This window comes from Nannospalax galili, unplaced genomic scaffold (genome assembly GCF_000622305.1).
Source record: "Nannospalax galili isolate Female #2095 unplaced genomic scaffold, S.galili_v1.0 scaffold589, whole genome shotgun sequence".
Taxonomy (NCBI): domain Eukaryota; kingdom Metazoa; phylum Chordata; class Mammalia; order Rodentia; family Spalacidae; genus Nannospalax; species Nannospalax galili.
In genome coordinates, this window is record NW_008360324.1 from 5,365,068 (window position 1) to 5,385,044 (window position 19,977).

At 47.3% G+C, this 19,977-nt stretch overlaps 1 protein-coding gene across 1 annotated transcript in view; it reads left to right on the plus strand.

Moving 5' to 3' along the window:
• Window positions 1–19,977, plus strand: part of Cracr2a (calcium release activated channel regulator 2A) — a 74,469-nt gene that overhangs the window by 50,784 nt on the left and 3,708 nt on the right. The window contains exons 11-15 of the mRNA XM_029559839.1: window positions 1,426–1,762; window positions 5,503–5,635; window positions 10,359–10,440; window positions 10,514–10,628; window positions 19,783–19,884. Of these exons, the coding sequence (XP_029415699.1) occupies window positions 1,426–1,762; window positions 5,503–5,635; window positions 10,359–10,440; window positions 10,514–10,628; window positions 19,783–19,884 (769 nt within the window). The remainder of the gene's footprint in view (window positions 1–1,425; window positions 1,763–5,502; window positions 5,636–10,358; window positions 10,441–10,513; window positions 10,629–19,782; window positions 19,885–19,977) is intronic.

A 19,977-nucleotide genomic window follows, 5' to 3' on the forward strand; every position in this document is an offset into this window, starting at 1 on the left:
CATAACTGCTCATGCTGCGTGTAAAAGCAGAGCAAGAATGGATGGATAGGAATACTGTGTTCTGAATCTGATCACTGCTAATAGGCTTCACAACATATGTAGGAAACGTGTTGAAAACTCAGTAGAGCTGTGATTTTATAAGCGGAGGGAAAGATGCTTGAGTTGATGTAAATGTCTTATTTCTATCCAAACCAGTTTACTTACTGTTGTGAGTAAACACCGTGTCTTCATTTGTCATTCAGAACTGCAGCTGACCTGTTAACAGCAATAGGTCCCACCTGGGTTTTCTTTTTCTTCCTACTGTTAGCCTAAGAGTAATAAATGGAAGCCAGGGACAAGGCGAATACTGTTTCTCTTGTTTTGCACATTCTGTGTCCCTCACTTTCTCCTTTGACCTTGTCATCTTGATGCTCCCCCCATTCCTTTTCGTGTGTGTGTGTGTGTGTGTGTTCATAAGTTTTTCCCTATCACACATATGCCCCCTTTTGAGATTTGCTCATCTCATTTCACTTAGACTGAGAAGGAACTCCAGTGCTCTGGAAACCTGTGAGGACTGAAAACACAGGCTGTGCTTCCAAGCTATGCCCCTACTGCCCAGTTCCCTTTACTTCCCAATGCTTTCTTTGTTCTTAGTATTCAAATGGAAATATGCACCGAGATCTTAGAGGCTTCCTGCTCCTGCCCCTGACTTCCAGGGACACAGAAAGGAAGAGAAAGGGGGTGTGTGTGGATGTGCCTCTGACCCAAACCTTATTCTCAAGGGACTGCTTCTGAGCCAGCCATCTTCCATGGGTCAGAGGAGGTTTTCCTCATAGAAACACTAGTACTCCCACACTGCTGAGGGATGCTTGTGTGTGTGTGTGCCTATGTGGGTGTGCACCATGTGGGTGTGCCCTGTATGAACATCTCTCTCTCATGCATTGTCTCATCTGTGACAATGGGCCATGTTTTGTGGTAAGAGAACTGACCTGCGGCATGAGGAGTCAACGTCCTTATATGAAGACATAGAGTTAATAAGGGTTGGTGCTGGGAGCAGAGCCCGATCACCTGATGGTTCATTCAGAGGGCTGCATTTCCAAGCCTTCACTACCTCCTTCCTACAATAGTTCTAGTTTGGAAAACTATTTGTGTCATTTATTGTTTTGGTCCTCCACAAAGTCCAGCCTGTGTATTTGGTCAGTATTAGTAATTTTCATCAGCATCTTCCCTGGCAATAGCGGCAGCAGCAGGCAGTCCTTGGTATAAGGGTGTCCAAAGCACGAGCTGAATGCTAGGGCTTCCATTTTCCCCTCCTTCCCTGGCTCCCTCTCCTGCCCAGGTGTGTCTTCCCCTTAGCTCTCATCTCAAGAGGAGTCAAGCAGCTTTCCACTTCCACATTGACATTCTGTGATTTTTCCCACTCATCTTCCTTCCCCATCCCAACAGCCAGTCAGAGGAGGAGGAAGAGGTGTTTGACACCATAAGAAGGAGAAGCTCTCTGGGCCTCAGTGCATATCCCCTGACAGAGGATGAACCAGGAACTGGGGAGCCAGGGAATGGGGGTCCACCCCAGCGAGCACTCCGCAGAATCATCTCCATTGAGGAAGACCCCCTGCCCCAGCTCCTGGAGGGTGGCTTTGGGCAACCGCTGAGCCAATGCCGAGAAGAGGAGGACGTCTCTGACCAGAGGGCAGAAGGGCAAAGCCAGGCAGCCCCAGCCTCATCCGGACTCATCCCCACGTCCCCCAGAGGGCAGCCTGTGGGGAAAGAAGCCCTTGGTAAGGTAAGGCCTGGGTATTACAACTGTGGTTGAGCCTGGGAGGCCCAAGGAACACTCAGGAGGCCAACTGCAGTGGCTTGGGAATTCATCACATCTGTGTGTCCCAAAAGCCACCTTCCCCTACCCCAGCTAAGCATCTTAGGAAGAAACTCAGTGGTCTCTGTAAATTCTGCTTGTGCCTTCCAGTCCCTTATACTTGAACACTCTCTTCTAACTCACATCCAAAGCATTTACTGAGCTCTTACTGAATTCAGAGCCTTTGGATGCTCTTCGCATAAGGTGTGACGTCTTTCCAAGCTGCTCTTTGTCACTTGAGAAGTGAGTGACATTATCTTTCTCTTGGTCTCAATCAGTTAAGCCCCCTTTATTCTCTGGTGTCCTTCAGCACATCCCTCCACACACAGATCTTCCTGCTCAGTTCTGCATGGATACAGGGGAAGACTCTGTGGAACTCACTTTGTTCCTCTTTGGTTTGTGACTCAAACCTTGAAACACCCACCGTCTGATCTCCGCCGGACCTTCCAAAACAGCTCTAGAAACGTGACGCAGTGTGTCTCCCTGTGCACCGGCAGCGCTTCCGTCACCCCTGATCTTTACGCTGCGGCTATGTTAGCAATCATGCCAGGACAGGTACCTCTCAGCTGAGGTTATTCTTGGCAGGGATTCAGATTCATGCAGGCATCTCATTCCTGAGAAGTTTCAAGTACTGGGCCATGAGGGATTGGGCAGCCCCTCCTCCTCTATAACCGACCCTGAATCCCTTCAGTACACAGATCTACACTCACTTGAGGTGATCTCAAGCGATCTTGGACGATCTCAAGTATCCCAAGATGTATGTCAGTATCCCAGCATGTGACAGGCGTAAAGGTGGGGCGCATCCTTCCTGTCGCTGCGTTGCTGTGCCCACGTGGTCTGATAGGCCTGTCCCTAAACCTAGAAAAATGGGAGATGCCCAGGCGACAGGCCTCTCTGTTGGGTCTAGCACACACTTCTGAGGCTGCACATTCTGTAAACCTCCCTCCTTTCACACGTCTGTGTCTCCCCACGGAGCCCTGCTGCCATTCTGCTGGGAAGAGATGAACTACAGCCTCGGGATAAAGGAAGGTCAATGTGTGGAAGGCTGCTGTGAGGCAGACCTCATGAGGAAGGTGGGACATAACTGGTGGCGACCCTTCCAGAAGGTATTTGGTAGTATAAATCAAGATCTTAAATGCTTTGTCCTTTGAACCAGCATGTCTACTTCTAGCAAATTTTCCTTAGGAAATAACCAAAATCAGACACAGAAGTAAGTCAAGAATCAAGGCACAGAAAAATATCCAAACACAGGGACATAAGTTAAACTACACTGATTTTATAGAATATTACATACCTGTTAAAAAAAATCACAGTTCCAAAAAAATCCTTAATGACTCAGAAGAATTTGTGTTATGATTTAATAATTATGATAAATAAGACAAAATTATATATAGTTCTCAAATCCCCTTAAATAAAACATATTCCTACATATCTCTATAGACAAAACTGGAAAATGCCTAAAATATAAATAGTGACAATTTCAGATTATAAAGAATTACTGCTTTTTCCCCCATAGTTGTGAATTTCCAAAGTTTAAAAATTACAATATATCACTTAAAATTTTTAGTATATTTATTTTATCTATTTGTGTATATGTGTGGGTACCACACATATGATGCATGTGTAGAGGTCAGAAGACAACTTGTAGGAATCAGTTCTCTCCTTCCACCATGCAGGTCCTGGGGATCAAACTTAGGTTGACAAGCTTGGCGGCAGGTGCACTTACCACTGAACCATCTCATCAGCCCGGAATGTATCACTTTTATTTGAAGGTTTTTGGTTTCTGGTTTGGGCGTGGGGTTTTGTTCTTCAGTTGCTTGTTTGTCTGTTTGTTTCGTTTGGTGGTACTGAGGCTAGAAACCTGAGCCTTGCACATGCTGGGCAAGCATTCTGCCTGTGAGCTGCACCTTAACCCTTTTTGTAAGCTTGTAGGAGAGAGTGATAGGGTATGTCCCAGTGTAAGAGCCAGGCTAACTTTACCCTGCCCCTCCTTGCAGGCCACCACCTCACTGTCACTTGGCTGGTGGACTGTCCCCCAGAGGGCATAGCAGGCTTAGGGCACACACATTGAGTAGGGTGTCACAGCTTCTGTGAGTGAAGCCACCCAAAGCCAGACTGTCCATGGGTCTATGAGCTTATGCCTGTGAAGCAAAACTCTGCCCAGGTGGAGCATGGAGGTGACCTCAGAGCTGGGGGCCAGGCAACACCTCTGCCATTAGGGCCACAGCCACCACCTCTGCCATCTCCACTTGGGTTTCACATTTCTATCTCCATCCTGAGCCTGGGACATATAGATTGGTGTATACATTTGTCTCAAACAATTGGAGGTACACAGTACCCCATTTATTGCATGTCTAAAGAAAATGGGGTGGGGCATTGTGTTTTGGTATTTTCATTGTATCTTAAATGCCTATTCTTGACCTTAAATTCCTCCCTGAATACTGCATTTCTTCCCCAAAGTCTGTTAATGGCTCAGTTCTGAAATTCAAGTAGTGCTAATATCAGCTTAGCTTCATTATAGTGTTTGCTTGACCGCAGTTGCTAATTCCCTCCAAATCCACTTTTAAACCCACTCCAAAGAGCCTCATCCTCTGACCAGCAGTGCTGAGTGAAGCCTGAAGGAGAGGCATGATGAGAAAACAGCTTTCTGGCCACCAGCAGGAGGTGCCTCTTAGACCACCTTCTGTTGGATTTGTGCCCTAGACCAAATTCAGCCATTTTGGGACTCACAGTCCCAGGCTGGGGTGCCAGCCATTTCCAGCTCTGTCTTCTGAGACTGGTGAAACCAAGCAGTAGCTGGTTGCCTCTAAGGATGCTCCACTTTCCTGAATAGAAAAGGGAGATTCCCCACCTGGCTATCTGAGAGAGAGGGAAGTGACCATGCCTCAATGGAAGCTGAGGAGGGGACTCAAGGGCATGTGCAAAGAGACAAGAGGGTCTCCATTCCACCCAGAGGCTGCACACCTGTTGGGTGACTTACCCTAGGGGCATGTGAACAATATCTCTCACCTCAGAGACACCAGTGACAGAGGCGAAGAAACAATTCCAACGAGGAAGCTATGAGTTTACTAGGGGTTCCTTACAAGCATCATGGAAAAGCATCTCTGGAGTTCCTTGCACAACTTGAAGGCAGCTCCTCCAGAGAGTCTCCTCCCTGCCAGTTGTTACTATTTATCTAACCTTTGGGTGGAGTCCTCTAAGTTTCCTGAGTCTTAGGAACCTCCCTCCCTCCTTTCTCCTAGAAAGAATGTTTCAACTCAAAGCAACAGTATCCAACCCTATTGAGTCTTTTTTCTCTGTTCTCTCAAGAACCACCTTGCCCTTCCCTCCCATTGAGGATTCTGCCTTCTCTCTAAGCCTCTGCTCTCAAGACCCAAGAGCTCTGGGAACTTCACATTCTTAGTACTTATTTACAAACTCCATCAGCCAGGCTGACCTGCTTGTCCCTGAGAGGCTTGTCCCAGGCATGCATTATATGTGAGTGGTGGCTGTTCTCCAAGGAACCCCAGGCTCCAAGCCCAGCACTAGCTACATTCTGAAGCTGTTGAGTGTCCTCCCTGGTGCTGAGGTCTCAGTGGTCTACTGCAGGGATGGTCAAGGGCAAATCTGGCAGTAGCAGGGGCTAGTGGCCATGCCCCACAGGTGGTCAGACTGTCTGCCATCCACAGGAAGAGAACATTCCCTCTACTCCAGACCGTCTCTTCAAGATTGTCTTTGTGGGCGACTCTGCGGTAGGGAAGACCTCTTTCCTTCGGAGGCTCTGTGAGGCCCGCTTCTCCCCAGGCATGGCGGCCACTGTGGGTGAGTTCTCTGCCCAGGGAGGGAATGGAGGGGAGGAACAGTGGTACTGCTGGGCAGTGGGCTGGAAGGGGCAAGAAGAAATCCACCTTTCCTGACACTGCCTGGTGACTGACCTCCCTGTGGATCCGGGAGACCCTGAGGGCTTTGTAAACCCAGTCTTGGATTTGGAGAGTAGAGGTTGACCAAGGTGTACTTGGAATCTCTTATCCTCTCTGTGAGCCCCCCATCTAGCTTTCCTTTCTTCTTCACTTTCAACCAAACTACGAACCTCTTCTAGAGCTGACAGAGACTCTCCCAAAGTCAAACCCTGTCACCACTATCACCTTTCCCATGGGCCCACTGACTACTTGCGTTGGCACTAGGCCTGTGGGCACATGCATGTCCAGCACTCTACAAGCCTTCTTTTACTTATCTACTTTTACCTATCCTGTGTCTCAGACCTGCTGGGTAGCATCTGGAATTAACTGTATTAGGCTCGGCTGCTAATGGATAATCATAGGCTGAATGTGTTCCCACTCCTGGATAATATTTTATTCAAATAGATATTTTAATTGCTTTACCCAAAGCTTTGCATTACGCTGGAACATGTGGCAGGATCAAGGGCATATTGACCTTTCAGCTGTTACAAAGCTGAATCATTGAACAATAGAAAAATCTGTTGAATGCCTAATGTGCTCTATGTAGCCAAGTTGATGAGTCAACTGAATTTGACAATATATTCATGTTATCTGAATATTGACCATGGTCCTGTGTATCCATCATTTCAATCTATCCTTACACTGTGATAGCCCAATAGATCAGGAAACTGAAACTCGGAGATTAAGAGCTCTATCCACTGATTAGTACTGACAACTGCTCCCAATACACCTTCTAGCCCTTTCCATAGCACCTTGAAGACATTGCATTATATACATTTGGCATCTAGAGAGTGGTAGGAGTTCTCTTCTGCCTCAGGAGGTGGGAAGAGGCTGGGGGCAGGAAAGATTGCAGAGGTTCCATGGGACATCAGAAGTCCTGGGTCCTTATCCTACTTCTGGCACTGACTGGCTCTGTGACCTCAAGATGACGCAGTCCTTTTGGGCTTCTGTTGTTTTTCTCATGTGAAAAAGAAGGCACTTGATCTAGGTTCTCCTAAAACTGCTCCCAAGCCTAGGTATCTAGCCAGATCATCTTCTGACAAGCTGGTTCTGCAAGGCAAACTTCCCAAGCTCCAGAGTCCTGCCTAGAGAGACTAGGCTTCTTCCTATCACCCTAGACCAGCCCCTCTGTCTCTCCTATCCATGGGTCTCTCACAGTTGTCACATGGGGAGCATCCTCTTGTTCCTCCCTCTACTCTACTCCACCCAAGGACTGAGAATATCCCAAGGCAAAATATCAGAGCTGAGGGGAAGTAGGGAAGGCCCTGGATCCAAGTCCAGGAGAGTCAGACCTAGCTGCTCTTGAGAGGAACCAAGTGCAGTGACCATGGAGCGGCACTGCAAGGGCTCCAGGCAAACAGTCTGGTTTTCCTGAAGGGTATTCCAACATGAACCCCACAAGTCATGGTTCCAGCATAAACCCATTAGGGAAGAAGGATACCTTCCTAGCCCTGGATGTTCATTTCCTAAGCTGTGTGCTTCTCCTGACAGTGTTCTATACTCTACTACAAGGCGTCTTGATCAGACACACACCCTCCCTGCATAGTGAAAGCCTAGGCCTGTCTTCTCCAGAAAAGCTAATGTCACCTTTCTGGGATTCCTCATCCCAGCTGTCACTCATACCATCTTTACAAAGCACTTCTGGTGACACGTCCTTGACCTCAGCCGTTATGTCCACTCAAGTTGTAAGTTGAAGGGCCCCTCAGTGTCATCATTGGATTTTCCATCTAAACTTAAAGATCTTGACAGGGCTGGAGAGATGACTGAGCATTTAAGAGCACTGGCTGCTCTTGCAGAGGACCTGGGTTCAATTCCCAGCACCCACATGGCAGCTAACAGTTAACTGTCTATAACTCCAGTTCCAGGGATCTGCCCCCCTCTTCTGACCTCCCTAGGCATTGCACGACACAGGTGCACTTACACACATGCAGACAATACACTCCACATAAATAATAACAAAAATAATAAATAAAATATTTAAACTTAAAGATCATGAAAACACCCACCTCAACCCCTTCAAACCTCCATCTACCTAGGTATACAGAAAAACTAAACTACTAATATTAGGTGAAATGACATCATAAGCGTCATCTTGCTGAGCAGCTGCAGACTGGAGACAGGGACACAGAATCCAGGTCTCCTGGTGCTTAGATCTTGAGAGCTTGTGGTGATCTTAAAGTTCATTTATTCCAGCCTTACATTGTCTACAGCCTCTTCGGTCGAGCTCTTGCTCTCCTGCCACGATGTGCCGGTGCTATCACTCCCTCCTTACCTCATGTTATCCTTGTGTTCTCTGTACACACAGCCTCTGTGAACTTGCTTATCTGCTTCTCCAGCTGCTTGTCTGAGACTGCAGTAAGAATGCCCTGCAGTCCAGCAGGGACTCACACCAAGCTCACCACAACACAGAACACCTTCATCCAGCCCTCTGTCTACTTCACTCATTCCCTGCAAGACAAGCTCCTGTCCATCATTTAACGCAGCCAATAATGTAGAGCAGGTTTGCTGGATGCAGGCAGCCAAGACCACCTGCCTCCAGCAGCACCCATCTGTCCTTCCCCTGTGTGCCTTGCCAGTAAGCTCAAGACTCTGTTCTTGGCTTCCAGCCTGCTGGTTTCAGATCTAGCCCTGCCAGTGCAGCATCCATGGTTGGTTTTCCTATAGTAGTTAGAAAGCAGGAAAGGGCTTTCTCCAGAGCACACACTGTTGGGGGGACCCCCTACCCTTATTCTTTTAACCAAGAAAAAATCTCACCCCTGGATTCAGCAGGAGTCAACAGCCAGTAGTTGCAATGGGAGCACATGGCTTTAGGTTGCCTGGGTGGAATGAAGCACTAGATGGTCAGTGGTTCATGTGAGGATGTTGGAAGTAAAGTGGGGAGCCTCACACAGGGCTTACAGCTCACCACAGCTTCCAACCAGCCCAGGCAAAGGAGGTGCCTGGATTGCAATTCTCATGTCTCCTCTCCATGGTGTGTGTGTGTGTGTGTGTGTGTATGTGTGTGTGCAGATTATAACACTCCTGTAGATGTCTCTGGGACACAGCAAAAGAGGAAACAGTAGGTACATAACAAAGCATTCTTATTCTTTCTCTCTGCCCAGACAAATCCATTCCTGCCTCTACCCCTGCCTATGAAGCAAAGGGCCTGGGGTGACCTTTCCATTTCCTGCCTCTTCTGTAATTGCCAGGTGTTGTCTGTTTCTTTCTGTTGGGGGCTGTTGCTGGTTCTGCTTCTGATCCCTCCAGGGCGAGGACTTCATGGGTTATTTTTGAAGGTGAGATGGGTTGCTTTCAAGCTCCCCAATCAGGAGCCTTGAGGAGGAAAACTTTTTTGAAGCAACCTTATTATTTCTAATTTTTAATTTCATTTATTTATTTTTACTGTATGTGTATGAATGAGTGTACTTAAGTACACCGTAAACATGTAATGCCCACAGAGACCCCAAGAGCCCTCTAGAACTGGAGTCACTCACAGTTGTTAGCCACCATGTGGGTGCAGGGAATTGGACCCAGGGTCCTCTGCAAGAGCAATCGGTGCTCTTAACAGCTCAGGCATCTCTCTAGTCCCAGAAACAAAGCATTTTGAAACATCTTAACATGTCTTTGAATATTCTGACAGGTCACAGACAAGAATAAGGTCTATAATGGGGGAAAGTTTCCAACCGGTGGCCAGTAGGCCACATGTACTGTGAGAGAGCTGAGAATATGGCCAAACACAAAATAAAATGTTTATATGCTCAGATCCCATAGGCCACAGTGTATTTAATATGTAGCCCAAGACAATTCATCTTCCAGTTTGGCTTAAAGAAACCATAAGGCTGGATGCCCCTGCATTGAGACCTTTGTCTCTGAGGGCTACTGGAAATACAGACTTCATGTTGCTGACCTATACCTAGGCCCTCTGGGTAGACAAACCCAGGAAAGACACAACTGGAGAGACAATCCTGAATGGCCTGGTGACAAGTCAAGAGTTTCTAGACCCTTCTCAAGGGTGAATGCTGCCTTTATCTCCCTCCCCTACCTCTTCTCTGTTCTTTCCTCTACCTTCCAATTCCTCTTTCCTCCTCCTGCTCCTCCTCTTGGTCCTCTTCTCCACACACCTTTGGACTGCCTGTTAGAAATATTGAAGTATGATCCATCTGCTCAGGACGCTTGAGTATATTAGGGAGATTCTGAAAGTATTTTAGCCAAAAGGAGAGGAGTGGGGAGAGAGGGAGGGATGGAATTAATTTGGAGATAGTCATCCCAATCAGGAAGTAGATTCCTGAATCTCAGGGTTATCTTCTTTTCCTGTTGCTTTCACTGATTTGATGATACTTCATCCAATGCCCAGAGTAGGTACAGTACAGTACAATGAGGGCCCTGATGCTGAGAGATGTTCCATGATGTTATGAGGGCCCCACAGGCCGAGACAGGACCTCTCCTGCCTCCCTATTTGACACTCAGTCCAGCTCCCCACATTGTCCCCCAGGGGTTACACAGGGAAGGTTGTCACATCATCCGCCATGGTTTCAGATGCGGAGGTACCATTTCCTGATCTGGAATCAAATGCAGGGCAGCTCTCATAGGCCCATTCAACCTTGCAGGTATTGACTACCGTGTAAAGACAGTCACTGTGGACAACTCACAGGTGGCCTTGCAGCTGTGGGACACAGCTGGGCAGGAAAGGTGAGGAGCCACCCCTGCAGGTCGGGGCTCCCGGAGAAAGGCACATATCCTCAAGGCGGCTCTCCTGTGACAGGTACCGCTGTGTCACCCAGCAGTTCTTCAGAAAAGCCGACGGTGTTGTTGTCATGTATGACCTCACAGCTAAGCAGTCTTTTCTCTCGGTTCGTCAGTGGCTCAGCAATGTGGAGGTGAGAAGCCATCTTCCTGGAATACTTTCAGTTTTCCCATCTTCCCTCTCCTCCTGGCCTCTCCCCGCTGGCCCTCTGCTGTGCCTAGCCTCATTTGGGGCTCACCTGGCCAGACCATTTGTCTATTCATCCAGGTTCCTGTGGCTGCTTACTGGAGATCATAAGTAGACAAGGCAGACATAGCCCCATGGGGACAGGGGCTCATGAGAACTACAGATCACCCCCATGCTGTGGTTTGCATGTCCACACCAGAACTCACATCGAAATTGAGCCCCAGTGTGGCATACCCACAGGCTGGAAGCTTAGTCTGACAGTAGTGTTTGGAGGTGGGACTTGAGGCTTAAATGAGAAGATAAGGGAAGGTCTGTGACTCTAAGAGGGGGAGATCAGAGCAAGGATGCTCCCTCTCACCCCCTGAGCCCTGCAGAGTCCCCACAAACCAGAAGCCCCTCTACCCTATGCAGCTGCTGGATCTTCAATTTCTTTGTTTTCAGAACCTGTAGCCCGGTAAACCTTTATCCCTTGAGTTACTGGTCTGTGGCATAGTTAAAGCCAAGTACAAGCTGTTCTGGAGTTACCCCCATGCTATGTGCTAAGTGAGGGGCTGGATCAGGAGAGGAGCAGAGTGGAGCTCCAGGGAGACTGAGTCACATCTGAATTCTCCCCCTCACTCACCACTGATCTCCACTCCACATCCTTTCGGCTCCAGAGGGTCTGGCTGCACCTGCCCAGGAGTCATCCATGCAGTGTTTGGGATACCTGCCACAACCCTTTACACAAGGATTGGGGACTGGTCTGAGGGCTCCTGGCTCTTCCAGAGCCAAAGGCCTGGGAGCAATGTGTTCCTTGGACTCTGGATCAGCTGCCAGACCTCCCCTCTTGCCCCCCATTTTCCTCAGTCACATTTATGGTAGGATGCTTGGTAACTGCAAAGTCTTTGCTGTTTAGATGCTTGCCTACCTCTGCCACTTCGGTGCAGGTTTTCAAAGCCAAAGGCAGTGTAGACAAGCCACTTATCATCACACAATAGTCAAGGAGAGTGGCCCAATCCCTTTCTCCAGCAGAATCCATTATTTATTCATGACGATTCCCCCAGTACCCCAGGGGTCCAGAAATAGCAATGAATGCCACAGAGCTCCTACCTCCAATAGGCATAGGGTCAACCTTCTACTCCAAGCCCATGTGGGCTAACTTAGCCTCCATCACATTCTTGTCACCGTGTTATAGGTTACAGGATTCCTGACTGGTGCCCCATGCTGTCCTGGTGCCTCATGGGAATAAAAGCCTTATTTCTGTCCTTGTTACCAGATGCTTGGCAGTGGTCCCTCACAGCTAGTACTCCAAAGATATTAGATGGGTGAATGGCCAGTCTAGTGTGAAGCCTCCACACTAGGTAATTGATTTCTTCCTTCCCTTTGGCCCTGACACCTGAGTCCTCCCACCCGAATCTACCTCTCCCAGAGCATCACCCAACTGGGCCACAGCCTTTCTCAGGTGCTAATCTGCATGCTTCCCCTTACATAGAAAATTAAGGACTAGATGTGAACAGATTCAAGGATATCTGGAGAAAATTGCTGTCCTAGTTTGCATTCTTAAAACACTGATCAAACGCAACTTGGGGAGGAAAGGATTTATTCCAGTTGTTGTAACCCGTCATTGTGGGTAGCCAGGGCAGGAGCTCAAGGCAGGAATCTGGAGGCAGGAACTGAAGCAGAGACCACAGAGGAACGCTGCTTACCTGCTTGTTTCTCTTCTTCTACACAGTTGCCTTTTTTTTTTTTTTTTTTTTTTTGAGGCATAATCTCCCTACAGCCCCAGCTGGCCTGGAAGTCACTATGTAGTCCAGACTGACCTCAATCTCACAGATATCTGCCTGCTTCTGCCTCCCAAGTGTTGGGATTAATGGCATGTGCTACCATGCCCAGCATAGCTACCTATAGCCATACAACCCACAGTTTTGTATACAACTCAGTCCCACAGTTGGCACCACCCACAGTGAGCTAAGTCTTCCTGCATCATTTAGCAATGAAGAAAATGTCCACAAGTCAATATGATGGAGGAGATTCCTCAGTTGAGGCTTTTTCTTCCCAGGTGCTTAAAAGTTGACAACCAAAATTAGCTACCACAGTTGCTTAATACAAACCATGTCTCAAAATTACTGTGCCTAAAATGCTTACAAATTTAAATTTTGAAATGTCATGGATTGTGTGTTCACCAAGCTAATGAGGGAGGCAAATGTATGGCTAGATCCTGCTTAAACTTTTGAAATTCATGACATGGATCTCCTCCTCCTCTTCCTATTCCTCTTCCTCCTCCTCCCCTTCCTCCTCCTCTTCCCCCTCCTCTTCTTCCTCGTCCCCTTTATCCTCCACTTCCTCCTCTCCCCATCCTCTTCTTCCTCTTCCTCCTCCTCCCATCCTCTTCCTCCTCCTCTTCTTCCTCTTCTTCCTCCCCCCATCCTCTTCTTCCTCTTCCTCTTCCTCCTCCTCCCCATCCTCTTCTTCCTCTTCCTCCCTGGTTTCCTTCTTTGTTGTTGGCAGCACCAAAAGAAACATTAGGGATTATCTAATCCAGTAGTTCTTTAGGCTTTTGTCCTTGGAAACCCTGGAATCAGAGTCACATTTCCTAGAAAGTGGGGCAGGGCCTGGAATGGTTTAGTGGTCACAGTTCTAGCCACCCCTGTTCTTTCCCAAACCTACCTGCTCATCTTTTCTTCAGCTTTGTACATTGGATGTCTGAGTATAACATTGTTAGACAACAGGGTCATTTGAAAATTGTCTGTGCAATCAAGTATAACAGATCTCATTCTGAAATGAAGAAACTAAGCCTGTAACTTCCTCAAGGCCTCACATTCTTTGCCCATCCTCACACATGTAATCCCCCCCGCCCCGCCCATCTACATTGCAGTATGAGCTGGGAACTGGCCATCCTTATGTCTGGACTGGGAGTGGATGGAGGCAAACATGGAACTGGGTTCTCTGTAGCCATTAGAGTTTCTAGACTCTCAGAGAAGCTGGGATCTAGCCAGAGGGACAGGAGATCAGGCTGAATCTGGTAGTGGAGAAGAAATCTTAGACGGTGTCATTGCAGACTAGAATATGAGTTCAGTCCTTCTCCAGGAAACCATGTGCCCGTCCCTGGTGGAATGGTATTGTCAGCACCATGAGCAGGTATCTGGTGAGCCCCCACCCCCACCCCCAAGCCTCGAATCACCCATGGGTTTGGATGCAGGACTGGGGTGGTAATTTGTACATCGCTAACTTGGAATCATCTAAGTATGAATTATTTGTAGTTTGAGTTTTGTCTTTGAAAACAGTTTTGATGGAAGGTACTGTTGAACTTGAAATGAACTGTAAATGGTCCCAGATGAACATCAGGCTCACCTGTGGCCCTCCTGAACAACACCAATGGCAAGGCTTTCCCTCTAGATGGAATGACCCAGGGCCTGGAAATTAAAAAGTAATAGTAACAGCTGTCCAAGGGGTTCCCAGCATAAACAGGTGCCTCTTAAATGCTGAGCTATCTGGAAGTCTCCTGGGGAATCTTGTTAAAAGGTAGACCAATTTAGCAGATGTGGGGTGGGGACTGAGATTTTCAATTTCCAATAATTTCATAGGGAGGCTAATGCTATTCCAGCCTTGGAACAGCAAGGCTCTGAGTCAATTTTCAAAACATCCCTGACCCCTCAGTGAGAATTAGCTGACAACAGGCCACGTGCCCAGCACTCACTAGACACTTTAGAGAACCGGGTAGGATGGACTAGGAAAGGCATTCAGTTCAATGGCGTGGGGTCTCCGGAGCAATGTAGGAGGCTGTGCCAAATGGTTGACTGTGTTGAAGGTGTGGAACAGAAGCATCATAGATGCAATTATTCTCCCAATTCTTGAAAAGCTAAGTCATTCTGCCTTGGCAACCAGCAATCAGAGGTGTCAAGTGATAGATTAAAACTTGACACCTAATTTGATCTGAGGGGAACTGAAAATAATAAGTACTTTATATTTGTAGAGAACCTTATTTTTTTTCAAAGAGCTCAGAGCACTTTGCCAACTCCCTCGCCTGGAGAAGGAGGGTGAGGGGGAGCTTTAATAATAGTCTTCAGGGCTTGAAGCCTTGTTATTAACTGAATGGTGGCCAGCTGTTCCCAGTGCCCCTTCCTCCCTCCACCTGAAGAGCAGCCCAAGGAAGGAGGCCTTAAATTGCCATGCTCGCCATACACGGGGAAAGACGGGCTTTTGGAAGAGGTTGTGTGGAGAGGGAACAGATGCTCAGAGCTCTGGAAAGTTCTTACCATCACAGCTTGGCCACTTCCTGGCCCTGCCACTTGGGCCAATCATTTCCTGTGGGAGGAGACCAGGTACTCTGGAAGGCTCCTTCTGTCCCCCACAATTCCACAGTGTATAGCATTAGACTTTTAGGGTGCAGGATAGAGCTGGAATGCATGTAAATGAGAAGACCCTTGAAGGTCCTTCCAGTTTGAAGGAAAGCAGATTCCTTCCATGTAAGATAAGACCTAGACAATTAGTCTGGTTCTCATATGACAAAATATCTGAGGAAGGTACAGATGAAGAAAAGTTTATTTAGCCCATAGTTTAGGAAGATCAAGGGCATGATGCCTGGGCTGGCGCAGCTCTGATGAGGGCCCACTTAACTGTATGTATCATGGCAGATCTCATCATGGGGTGTGTATATGTAAAAGAATTCCTTTGGGGGTTGGAGGGAGGGCTCAGGTGTTAAGAGCACTGGCTGCTCTTACAGAAGACCCAGGTTCCAATCCCAGCACCCACGTCATGGCTAACAACCATCCATAATTTCAGTTCCAGGGAATCTGACGCCCTCTTCTGATCTCTGTGGGCACTGTATGGCATGGGTGTACTTACATACATGTAAGCAAAACACTCATATAAGTAAAACAAAAATAATAAATACATATTAAAAAGAGAGAGATCCAGTAGTTTTTAGACTACTACTGGCGAAGGGCCAGACTTGCTCTCTTTATAACATCCTCTCAGAAGAACTAATCAGGGACCCATGAGAACTATGTTACTCCCTCTAAAGGTATACCCCTCAGTGACCTAACACCCCTGCTAGGCCCCATCCCTCAAAGGCCCCACCTCCCAACAGAGACAACCCTTGGTGATCAAACTCATCCTAACTATAGAATCTACCCTTTGTGATGAGGTGGGAGGATCCTGCCCTCACAACTGCTCTCCTGCCTCACCCTCCCCAAGTCCTCCCCACACTGGACAGAGTCACCTTGCTACTGGCCTTATACAGGAGAGCCTAGGGCTAGGTGCAGACGCAGTGTGCACAGATTTGACGGTGAGACTTTAGGAAATCACAGGTTTTAGTTCTTCCTGAATTCCCAGCCCACTCTTGATCCTCTCATCACCTCTGGGAAAATTGGTCTAACCATTCCAATTTAGGGAAGGAAGGGGTTGGACTTGAAGGAGGCCATGTTAAGACCATGGGCAAACTAGACATCTGAAGACTTGGGGCCTGCATCCAGTACAGGAAACAGAACTGGACATAGTCTGTGTAAGCTGGCATTGCCCCAAGTTCAGGCTGTTAATCCTCAATGCCTGCACTGGGCACTGGGTATTGAACTTTCATTTAGATCTTTTTTTCTTTACTCATCTGGAGAGCACCATATTGTAAGGCCCATAAGTCAAGGAAGTAAATATGAAATATGGCCAGAACGGTGCAGCATACACGGCTTGTCAGAGGTACGGCGAGACTGGGGTGCAGGACTTGGCCGCTGTGTGGTGGTTCCCTCACATCACATGGCCCACGTTGGAATCTGCTGCTAAAACATAGATGTACACATTTACTTTTTCAGGCCTTCTTGCTTCAGTCTCAAAGCAGAACGTTTTCTGGCTGGCTTCTGCTGGCTTCCCTCTTCTTCCTGGTTGCAAGCTGAATCTCACTGTGTGATCTTTGTCCTTAGTGACAATGTACAGCATGGAGCAAAAATAGCAGTTGGATTTTTTTTTCACCCACATTCCAGGTTGAGCTTGAAGTGCTGGCAGTTTAAAACTAACTACACAAATAAATCTTGTTTTGACTCATAGTCCAGGGGGTGGATAAATATGGAAACCCCCAAGATATAATTTTGCAGTCATTTTTTTTTCTTAGCATAACGGCATACTTTAATGTGCTGAGAATTTTTTTTTCTGGCTCCAGAGAAATAGCAGCATTCTCCCAGCCAACTGCTTTTTCATGTCTCCCAGAAAACAGATATTCACACACACACACACACACACACCCCAGCCCGATCCAGCAGCTGTGCACCCAGAGCTGAATGACAGTCCTCTGCTCTGAATTGACAGCTCTTGCTCTCTAAAGTTAGAGATGGGTGATCTTGAATTTCAACAAATCTGTCTTCCATCAAGTTCAGAGAAAGGCAGTTATCACGACGAAAGGTGTAGAAAGTCTTCTCTGTTAGAACATTTTAGAACAGAGATTTGTTCTATGAGCCTATTTCACAGACCAAGAGACTAGAGACTCAGGAAACAGGAACCACTTGGGGAATCTCCCAGAGAGATGGTGGCAATACCCAGTCTCCTAAGGACAGAATGTGTGTCTGGCCAATGAGCCATCAGCTCAGTTTGGCCTGTGGTGTGTATTCTCGGATTCTAGAACATCAATATCAGAGTTTAGGTGGAAACAAGTCTTCTTCACCAAAGTCTCTGAGGTTTAATAAAGGTGCACTCTTGACTTTCAAAAACAGTGTCAGGCTGGGGATGTAGGCTCAGTGGTCTAGTGCTTACCTTGCACATATGTGCAAGGTTCTGGGTTCCATCCCCAGCATCAAAGAATGATAAATTTCCTTTAAAAATGTTGCGGCATCAAATAGGTAATTACAAGGCTCTCTGTGCTTCTGAAGAAGTTAGGAATAAGAAGGCATAAACTTCAAGCAGATAGTTCAAGATGGGGGTGGGAATTGGGGATGGTCAGAAGACATACCACCGTGCCCAGCCTCCCCCTCACTAAGTGATGGGACAGGCGGTGATGACTGACCACCCGTCACAGTTAGCACACCTTCTGGCCTTGCCTGTGTTCTTTTATTTGTCTTAAAGATGGGCCTCATTCTTGATGATCACAGACAGGCCAAGGTTCATGGAGAGGAAGCGTGGCCCAGAGTGGCTGTGTAAGATAGGAACAGACAAAAACAGGACTCACAGCTCCAGCTGGGCACTTGACTTTTTTCCTGCTCTTTCTAAACTTTTTCTTTTCTATTTTAGGAATGATTCTAAAGAGAGAAGACTGTCTTTTCCCCAATGTAGCAGTGCTGTTTGAGGTGAACAGGGCCCAGGTGTTAGGATTTGAGGATTAGGCCACGCCCCATCCCACTCAACATCCAGTCCCCCATTCCCGCCTAATAATAAAACCTTTGTCAGGGTTCTACCCCGAGATTCCAGGTTTGATGCTCATATTTGAGTCGAAGTTCCTTGTCAAGAAATCCCACAAACCTTAGTCACTCTTCACACATAAGTCTACAAATACATCTTTCTCATGTGCTTTAAACAGCAAGTCAATCGTTTGGCCCAGTTCCCTGCATCTCCCTCTTTTCTTCCTTTTCTGTGGAAAACTCTTTGCATAAGTATTTAGTTACTTACAGCTTAGTCAATGGAACGGGGACACTCCCATTAACTGACACTAGGCTAAAAGGGAGCAACAGCAGTCTGTATATACTATTGAGTGGGTTTCTCCATTTCAGATAATTGAAAGAAGGTACAATTTGCTTAACACATCAAATACAAATATGTTTTAATTGACTGAGATGGGTCACAAGACATGTACCATCATTACGAACATTAATTAGTCCCTTCCCAGTAGGTGTCACTTCTAACCCAAGCAACAGAGCATTCTCCTTAGTAGCATACTAAGCAGCAGAGTGTTCATCAGAAACACAAACCTAGACAATAAAGGGCAGAAAATTGTGGACCGTTGTATTAAAGGGTCCTCCTAACTTTTGTTGTTGAGTGTGTTTTGTGGTTCTCTGAGCCCAGGATTTTCATATGGTAAATGAAAATTATTTTCTACCACTCAACTCCAGTAGAAAGGAATGTTCAGATAAGGAAACACTGAGGCTTTCATTTCAGAGGTAACTGCATTTAAAGTAGGTGTTCCCAGTGGAACACTCTAGCCATTTGTGTGCAGGGCTGAAGTAAAGTAGGAAGGGTATTGGCAAAGTCATAACTTATACTTATAAGCTTCTATTATCCAACAGTCCCTCTATTTAGAAAAACATTTAGCTACTGTGAATAACTATTCGTTACCAAATTATGATTAAAAGTCCCTAATTAAGGATTTCACAAAGTAAAAATAACAGCCTTCTTAAATGTGAACATTACCATATTGACTCAATGTGTGGCTCTGCATCCCAGGCCCTTGTTCTGGCTCAGGAGGGACACATGCAACACCCCTGGGGACAGAGACCCCAGGACGTGACCCCTGACTGATGTACCACAGTCACCACAGAGCAAACACAGTGGGTACCTTAAGTGAGCCTGTGACTTCTGGCCTAAGAAGTACAGATGCTGGGGCACACAGTTCTTCCTTAAGCACAGCTTTATTCACAGTCAAGCCCCCAATTGTATGGATCCATCATAGTGCCTGCTTCCAATTAGCTTTACAGCAGCTACTTACAGAGCTCTGTGGCCCAGTACCGTGTGACTCAGATTTGGATCAACCCTCAGGGGGTTTAATGTATCCATCAGAGATGCTAGATGCCACTTCTAATCCTAGTTGTCACAGATCAACTCCAAAACACACTAATTCCCTGGGTTCATTCTGGTTCATTAGTCTAGGTCTGGTCCCTTAGGATGCTCTCAGGGATACCGTAAAGTCATGGAAAAGGACGTACTGGTGTCCACTGTCCCCTCATCTGCTACCTCCTCCCCAGTACAGCTGGAAAGTCCATGTGCTCCATCCAAGAGCCAAAGAGGGTGGTGAGATGGGAGAGGCCATTGCACAGATGGGGGTGGGGGTGGGAGGGAGCCAGAAGCAGGCACTCTGCAGAAACACAGTGTACAGGAACTCTCAGACAAGGTGCCTCTCACATGAGCCTGGATCTTTCCAGATGGCACTTTGAGCCTGCCCTCTGGTGTCTCTGTGGAGGCTTCTCTCAGTGAAGGGATGCTCTACTCTGCAGGAAGCTGTGGGAGACCGAATTCCTGTTCTTCTGTTGGGCAATAAACTTGACAATGAGAAGGAGCGAGAAGTCCCCCGGGGCCTCGGAGAACAGCTTGCCAAGGTAAAGAGCCATCATCATTTCCCTCTCTCTGAATAGGGTAGGGACCCTTAGCCTGGGCCAGAGCCTTGGGAATTTCTGGAAGCTCTATGGAAG